We start from the raw sequence: 9012 nt of genomic DNA, 5'->3' as shown, positions 1-9012 counted from the left end.
TAGCTTCCTGTCCATCTAACAGCACGAGCTACTTAGATAACAACAGTTTTTGGAGAATAATCATGTATTATTTTTTATGTATTACGTTGAGATGCCTAGGAACAGTTTTCGCACCGGCAAAATTATTCTCTTCTTCCTCAAGAAGCCGAAACGGAAGTAATCTACTACCTACAGCCTTCCAAAGTTCCTCCTTTCTCTCTAGCCTTAGAAAATGCCGTCCGCGCATATCTCTTAGGACCTTCAGAAGGGCTGTGAACCAAAAAGCCAGGGCGTGGTCGCCCCGCCCACCGGCCTCTACATCACCACCCCTCTCGCCGCTTTCAAGCGCGGCGATTGGCTATAAGCAAGAAAGGGGCACGCCTCTAGTCTTATGACTCGCTCTGAAGCGCCGATTCCGGGCTCTTGCAGCGTTGTGGTCGGTGGTCACTGTACGCTTTCCCCGGCTCCGGCGAGCCTTTACCCTGGTGTTGCTGCTCTTGTCGCCACTGCAGCCGCCGACGCCGCCTGCTCCGCGGGATCATGGTGTGCTTCCGCCTCTCCCCGGTTCCGAGCTCCGGGCTCATTCTGTTTTGTCTCGTCCTGGGTGAGTTGTCGGGCCCTCCTGGTTAGTCTCTCCGCCTGGGCGCCAGTTCAAAGGCCACAACCTGAAAGACGGGTCCTGGGGGAGGGGGTTGAGAGGCTCGGCAGCTGACACTGGGCGGCGGCGGCTGGCCCGAGGAGGGGAGCAGTGACCTAGAGAAGGCCTGACCGAGGGATGGCCGGGGAAAAGGACCCAGGAGAGTAAGAAGGGGCCAGTAAGGGGGTGGACGCCAAGGGTGTAGGCAGGGAAGAGTGAAGAGTGGAGAAGGTCAGGGTGAAAAGAGTAACTTGAGGAAGACACCAATGAGCGGGCGTAGGAGGGCGGGCGGTGCGTGCAGATTCTGGGGCGCCAGAGACAATTGGGAGAGTCCTGGTTTTCTGGGATCGGGGAAGAGTTTTGAAGATGGTGGAAAAACTATGGATTGAGAAAGAAAATTAGGGGGAGAAGATACTATGCCTGCGTGGAGTAGCTTGGGAGGAGTGTGAGTGGGGGACAGTAGAGCCTGAGGGATAGGGACAGGGTTGGGGATTTTGTAGGTAGGAATTTGAGGCTGTGGAGAAAGTGTGATTCAAGAGATGAGGGACGGTGCTGGATTTGAGTTTGGTAGTCATAGTTTTGAGGGTGAAGGAATCTAAGGTAGCTGGGGCAATTTCCAGGAGAGAAAACTTGGACCCAACCCTCTGGAGACTACAGGGCTGAGTGGAATGTTTGGTGGGGAGGGAATATCTAACTTGGAGATGTTGAAGATGTCCTTTTTCTCCTCATTTTGTTACTTCCTCCCAGCCAGACCCTGACCAAAAAATCCCCAGATGCTTCAGTTGGCAGGACCTCTCAGATGTGAGATTTTGGTGGTGGTGTATCTGAGTTTTGTCTACTGCCTCCTTGCCTTTAGTCTTGTTTTCTTCTCCCCCATCACAAAACTGGCCTGTTCTCTTATTTTTTGGAGGAGTGGGAAGTAGGTAATTTGCTAAGAATGGGTTGTTGGATGACCCTAAGAATGGCTGAATGAATGCTAACTGCTTGTACTCTCTGTCCCAGTAGGCAATGAGTCCCTAAGGGCTTTAATGCCTAAAGGTGAACTTTGATCAGTGTCTCTTCCTGACCTGATTCATCCTGTGCTTGTTGCTACCCACTGGCTCTTGCTGTTTGTGACCTAGTAATATTTAAAACAAAAAGCAAACAGAAGGAACAGACCCAGATGGAAGTGGGGGAGAAAATGGACATGTTAGGGGTCTGAGAAAGCAGTGAGAGGTATACATTTGGTAATTCACTCTTCAGTAGAATAAAATGAACACCCTGGAACAGTGGGTTCTCAACCAGAGGACATTTGACAATATTTGGAAATACTTTTGGTTGTCACAACTGAGGGATTGCTTTTGGCATCTAGTCAATAGAAGCCAGGGATGCTGCTAAACATCCTGCTAACTCCTCACAACAATAAGAATTCTCTGCCTCAAAATGTCAATAGTGCCAGGATTGAGAAACTCTACTCCAGAACCATAGCATTGGAAGGGTTATTAATTATCTAGTCCAGTGATCCTCAAGGACCTTTTCTAGTGTGTTTGAGATCAAAACTTCAAAATAATGGTGAGAAGGTATTGTCCTTTTCACTCTTAGTCTCTCAACAGTACACAGTGGAGTTTTCCAGAGGCTACCTACATAACACGTGATGATATCACCACGTTGACGGCTCTGATGTTCTTGTGTTTTATTCATTTGTCAGTTTTAATTTATAATATGGTAAATGCTAATAGATATGACTGACATAAACCAAAGCTCTGTGATGTGTGAGGTTCTCAGGGGACAAGAGAGTAAAGAGGTACTGACACCACAACATTTGAGAATATCTAAGCTAATTCAGTTGCTTACATGGTGCAGGAAAGTCTTCTGTAACACTTCTGAAAGGGGACCATGAGGCTTTGCTTGAAAACTTAATTCAAAGCTTTAACTGCCATGCTCTTATTGAGGGCCAACTGACCCTGAGAGGATTGTTTACAATGGAAAGTACCTTATCAGTGACTAGAACACATCTGACCAAGGCATCTGTTAATCTGTAGTTCCCTGCCAATTGAATCTGTGCACAAATACAACACTATTATTGTTCAGAGAAAGTGAAAAAAAATAATAGTTGTCCCACTTGTTCGCTTTCATGTCATTAATTTTTTTTGTTTTTTAATGAAAGCTTTTTTGTTTTGTTTTTACAAAAGCAATGCTTGCTCATTGCAGAAAATAAACATGCAAAAAGAAGCATATAAAAGAATCCATCAGCTTATCTGCTACTTTGCCATTTATTGATCGAGACTGACTAGATTCATCCTCTTGGAAGATTTCCAAGATTGATTCCCTCCACCTCCAAGTTCAGAACAGTATTTGGAAGAGTAAAAGTTAATGATGTACCTAGATCTGATTTTTAAATGGCTCCAGGATGAAATAGAAACCATTTTTCTGTACAGCTGCTTTTTCTCACAGCTCTTGGTTTAGCATGGAGCTCAGAGTCCTCCCATATGGCTTTTTCTCCCAAGAATTTCGCAGTTGTTTTATGGGCTTTGCATGTTTCTTTTCTATATCAAAATGGATATACCAAGAATAGGCTTTGAAAACTCATAAATATTTGTAAAGTACCTACTATGTACCTAGAACTGTGTGTGGGTACTGTAGAGGGTGCCAATGAAGGAGGATCTGCCCTGAATTTATAGTCTCAGCATTGGTGCTCTAGCTGTGCCAGTTTTGCTTTGTAACTTTATAACTCTATCCCAGCTCCACCCCTAGCCTTTTAAAAATAGCTGCTTTAGAGTAAGTATAGAAAAGAATTCTTAGAGGCTATGCATTGGTCTTTTTCATAGAGATTAAATTATGCTGATATTTATTTGAATGAATTACAACAGATCAGGCAACTTTCCGAAGAAAAACTATTCTGATTTAGAGGAATTATAAAGAGGGTAGTGGATGAAAATCCTTTTCTGACATCATTGCCTAATTATGTCCCCTTTGTGACATTATAGATTTCAGGATTTGTCTGTGGTTATTGATTTTTATAACAAGCTTGTCTTTTGTTGTATTGTTTTGTTTTTAGGGTTGAGGCTTTTGTTTTTTTTTTTTTTTAAGGTTTGAGGCTTTTCTGGCTAGGAAAAAACTCATAGAAATATACTTAATGTGTACTTCACTGGTAGGAGCGTCTTTCTCCCCACAGATGTTTATTGTATGCCTGTTGTGTCCCAGCCACTATACTAGGTGAAAGGGACAGAGCAATGGATAAGACAGATGAGGTCTCTTCTCTCATGGAGCTTACATTTTAGTGGGGGAACACAGCCCAACAGATAAATAGTACAATGTCAGATAGTTATAAAGACTGTGAATGAAATTAAGCAAGTAGTGAGAAAGGAAAATGAACATATGATAGGAATTGGTGATGGGGGATGATTCTCCTTTTTATTACGTGGTCAGAGGGCCTTCCATTATTCGGTGACATTTGGGTGGAGACCTGAGTGTTGGAAGGAGCCCAGGCATGTGACCATCTGGGGAATAAGATTAAATCTCACCATTTGCAAACTCTCAGGTTAGTACACTAGCCTGTTTTCCACTCCTATTTTCTTCCAGTTCTAGTCAAGTCTTTCCTATGGGATTAATCTCTGAGAGCAGAGACTATCTCGTATATTGTTATTTCCCACTGCCTTCCTAGCATAGGGTAGTTAACCCTTAGTAAATTTTTGTTGAGGGTATTCATTGGTGGGCCCTGGGGATATGGTAATGAGCTAGATTAACTTTGTATCCTTTTTCTTCTGAGAATCTTAAATGATGTTTTTTCAAGACATTCTTTTGTGTCTTTGGATTGAGAACAAGATCAGTGTTAAGCAGTACAGATAATTATAAACCATTTTATTAAAGTATGATCCCATATAGCAGTGCTGGTTTCTTACCTGCATTCCTTCCGATAACCTCCATAGTCCTGAAGGGTAATATCGAGAATTAAAAGGTCCTTGATGAGAACAGTTATTTTCACAAAGAACCAGTCTTTCTCCTTTTGGAGGCAATCTGAAAGAGAAAATAAGCACTGAGGTTCTTCTGTAACCTTACCACATTTTATTTAACTGATAACTGATTTCAAGGTTCTATCACAATTACTCTGGCTATAATAGAGATACGTAAAAGGACAGGCTTGTCATTAGTCATTGATTGTCACATCTGATAGGATTACAGATACTCAGATATTTCCCGTGAAAGCAGCTTTCTCCCCCTATATCCTTGGGTGGATTTTGTCTGTAACCAAAGATTGACTTGCAGCATGGGAGCTGACTTGAGTAACCCGTGGTGCAGGCAAGCTGCTCTTCTTCCTGTAGTTATAAAAGCATTCCAATCATAATTTCATATTAAAGTGATCAGAGATCCCCTCAGATCCAAAAGTGTACTTTATAAGTACTTGTTGGTATCCTGCTGGGCATTGCGAAAGAATTCTGGAGGTCTGCCAAACACTGCTCAGCAATAAGTGCTTTCCATTAGTTGAATAGTGTTGAATCTTGTTTCCTTACCCACTCTCCGACCTTAAAAAATGAAGTCATTTTGTAGCTTAAAATCGTATTTTATTAGCCTTTATGCTCCTTTTCATGTGTTCAACATTCTTAGCTTAAAATTATATTATTTTCTGTTTTAAGAGCTTTACCAAAAACAAGAATATAAGTAACTGAATGCGGTGAGTATATCTATTAGGAATTAAATATGAGAACCAGTTAATCTGACTTAAACCTATAGGAAAACCATCATTCTGAATGAAAAAAAAGAGTCAATAAATACCGTATGCCTCTATGTCCTGTTTTTTAAAAAGACCTTTTGCTCAACGTCATTCTGAATTGAACAGTTGGAGGCCAAGAGTCCAGAACTTCATATGATAAAAGTAAACATAAACCTAAAAGTTGGGAAGGATCCCTCTAGGTACTGTGTTTACTAGAAGAGAGGCTTATAAATTGGAATCTAACTTGCTTGACAAAATTCTCTTAGATCTGAAGGGATAATAGGTTCTTTTGAAGAACCTATTGGAGAAATACACACTACGATCCTTAGCAAGGCTAACTTGCCCAAAGTCTCACAGCTAAGAAGTCTCACTGCCTGGTTTTAATTTTAGCTTGTCAACTCCAGGGATGGGGGCTGTTAATTACCTCATTATATCACCTATTAGATTATTATTATTTTAAAATTATTATTTTTTGTAAAGACAAGGTCTTACTTTATTGACTAGCCTGGACTCAAACTCCTGGGCTCAAGTGATCCTCCTGCTTCAGCCTCCCAAAGTGCTGGGATTACTGGTATGAGCCACCACACTGGCCTATTATTATTTTTTGAGTCAGGATCATACTCTGTTACCCAGGTTGGAATGCAATGGCACAATCATGGCTTAATGAAACCTCAGTCTGGGCTCATATGATCCTCCTACCTCAGCCTCCTGAGCAGCTGAGACTTACAGGTGTATGCCACCTCGCTTGGCTAATTTTTTTTTTTGAGTCAGATTCTCACTCTGTTGCCCAGGCTGGAGTGCAGTGGCATGATCATGGCCACTGCAGCCTCAACCCGCTGGGCTCAGATGATCCTTCCGCCTCAGCCTTCCAAGTAACTGGAGCCACAGGCATGTGCCACCACGCCTCGCTACTTGTTTTGATTTATTGTAGAGACGAGGTCTCGACATGTTGCTCAGGCTGGTCTTGAACCCCTGAGCTCGGGCAGTCCTCTTGCCTCGGCCTCCCAAAATGCTGGGATTACAGACTTGAGCCACCACGCCTGGCTTCTGGGCTAATTTTAATTTTTTTGTAGAGACGAGGTCTTGCTACATTGCCTAGGCTGGTCTCAAACTCGTTGGCCTCAAGCAACACCTACCTTGGCCTCCCAAAGTGCTGGAATTACAGGTGCCAGGTGCCTCTTAGGTTATTATTAGTTTTTTATTGGTTTTGTTACTAGTATTATGTTCTTCCCCCACCTCTGATTTTCTTTGTGGACACCTGTTTTTTTAGCTACACTTTGAGCCAAATAGGCTTATAAAAACCTAGCCACTTTTTGCAGTATCTTACGTTTGGGTAAGGTCTGTGTTCTACAAGAACCTACAGATGACCTTTTTGGAGTCAGAATTGAGAGAATGTTTGACCTTGAGAAAGTTAATTTTGAGTCATGCCTTTTCCTTAGAGAATAAACTCTCAGCTCTATAATTACATATCCTAGAATATATTTATCTATGGTTTTAAAAATGCCTTTTAAACAAAAATGGCTTGGCTATTCTAAAATCAAGCACAGCAATACAGATGGAAATTGCTTGCTTGTCCATCTTTACCAAAGTGTAAGTATTTCGACCATAAAGTTACCTTATGGGAAAAGCATTATTCCTAGCTTGAAATCCATGTCAAAATTTATTATTTAGAGTTGATCATACTCAGTGATCTATCACAGCAACAAAGAACAGAGTACCATATGTTCTCACTCATAATACTATAAGAAAGGGATTGGCAGTAGTGGGAAACTGTCAGGGGAGGGGGAGTGGGATTGGCAGTTGAGGGAAACTACTAGGGGAGGGAGGGGCATACCTCATCAACGAGGGAACCTGCATAATCAATGTTTGTATACCTAACCCTGAATTGTACCCCACATCTTTATAATAAAAGAAAAAAAAATTTATTGAGGAGAATCCTGACATGGGGTTTGAGGGAGTATCCAGAAGACTGATAAATTCAAGATTTGGAAGAGCTGAAGGACTTGCCTTCCTGTAATTAGATTGAGCTATGTTTCGGGTCCTTATTGTAAGGTATTTTCACCTTGATATAATCATTCAGTATTTAATGAAAGTCTAATATATATTCAGAACTACTAAGAATGATAGGGGATAGAGGAAATGTAATAGACATGGTCTCCCCCTCCACAACACCCATGATAGATGACATTCATATAAAAGACACACTGCTAGGGGCTGTGGCATAGATAAGATCATGTGATCAAGGGAGCATATTGAAATTCAAATAAGTGACAGAAACATTATCAAAAGGGAATCTTGAATCTATCCATATATCATTCATTTGCAGACTTTGCTACTTTTTTATTAGTAGCAAATTACTTGCTGTATACTATAATTTACTGTGGCATACCAGTTTGTTGTGAAGTGACAATTTTGAAGACTGCTGTTTTGGAGCTTATGACACTAGGTTGACAGGATTTACTGGCATAAAATAACTTTGAATAATTCAGGATTGTATAAAATACACTGTCATGTAGGGATATGCCTTATGACTGCTCCTTGAGGACTTTTGTAGTCAAGGAAAGCTTTGTGGAGAAAACAGTTGCTGAAAACTGGATATTATATCAGCCCAGGTTTTTTTTTGTTTTTTTTTTTTGAGTCGGAGTCTCACTCTGTCGCCCAGACTGGAGTGCAGTGGCCACTTCCGGCCACCGCAGCCTCGACCTGCTGCACTCCGGCGATCCTTCTGCCTCAGCCTTCCGAGTAGCTGGAACTACAGGTGTGCGCTACCATGCCCGGCTAATTTTTTGATTTATTGTAGAGATGAGGGCTCACCAAGTTGCCCAGGTGGGTCTCCAACCCATGGGCTCAGGCAATCCACTCCCTTTGGCCTCCCAAAGCACGGGATTACAGGCTGAGCCACTGAACCCAGGTCAGCCCAGGTTCTTAACTGCAAGCAAGAGGAATAAAATCTAATTGATTTTAAGCAGAAGATGAATTTATTAAAAAGATATTGGAGGCAACCCCTTTGGGTCCCTTCCTGCTGTGGGAGCTTTTCTGTCCTCTCAATAAATCCTGCTTAAAAAAAAAAAGATATTGGGGCCTATTGCATACTCTTTGAGCCCACAGTTTTATTCCTAAATATACACCCAACAGCACACATACCAATATGTGCAAGAATGTTTACAGCAACATTTGTAATGGAAGCAAATTGGAAACTATCCAAATGCCCATCAATAGCAGCATAGATTAAGTAGTGGAGTATTCACCTGGTAGTAGAAAGCTATACGGCAGTGAGAATGAACAAACTGCAATTGCACACAATATGGATGAATCTCACAAAACATAGTATTGACTGAAAGAAGCCAGACACAGAGCATAGTGAATGATTCTGTTTATGTCAAGTTGAAAAACAGGTAAAATTAATCTATAGCGTTAGGAGTCAGAATAATGGTTACCCTTGGGAGAATAGTAATTGAAAAGGGAAACACGAGGGACTTTGGGAGTACAGTTGACCCTTGAATAACACAGGTTTGAACCATGTGGATCCACTTATACAGATTTTCTCTTACCTCTACCACCCCTGAGGCAGCAAGACCAACCCCTTCTCTTCCTTCTTCTTATAATTTTCTTAACATTTTCTTTTCTCTAGCTTATTGTAAGAATACAGTATATAATACGTATAACATATGAAATGTCTTTTTTTTTTTTTTTTTGAGTTGGAGTG

General features: G+C 41.5%; 1 protein-coding gene across 4 annotated transcripts in view; it reads left to right on the top strand.

Annotated features, from left to right (window-relative positions):
- Positions 1-271: 271 nt before the first annotated feature.
- LAMP2 (lysosomal associated membrane protein 2) overlaps positions 272-9012 on the top strand; it is a 42714-nt gene continuing 33973 nt past the window's right edge. For 2 of the 4 annotated variants that reach the window (XM_008072624.2, XM_008072625.2), the window contains exon 1: positions 272-583. In XM_008072624.2, coding sequence (XP_008070815.1) covers positions 520-583 — 64 coding nt within the window. In that variant the 5' untranslated portion in view covers positions 272-519. Of the gene's footprint in view, positions 781-9012 lie in introns of all 4 variants that reach the window. The other 2 variants (XM_021706230.1, XM_021706229.1) reach the window with 2 other exon arrangements.

The sequence above is a fragment of the Carlito syrichta genome, unplaced genomic scaffold (assembly GCF_000164805.1).
Source record: "Carlito syrichta isolate Samal-C Ts95f unplaced genomic scaffold, Tarsius_syrichta-2.0.1 Scaffold315361, whole genome shotgun sequence".
In the NCBI taxonomy this organism is placed as follows: domain Eukaryota; kingdom Metazoa; phylum Chordata; class Mammalia; order Primates; family Tarsiidae; genus Carlito; species Carlito syrichta.
Note: the sequence above shows the minus strand (reverse complement) of the source record. Positions and strands in the feature narration are given on the sequence as shown.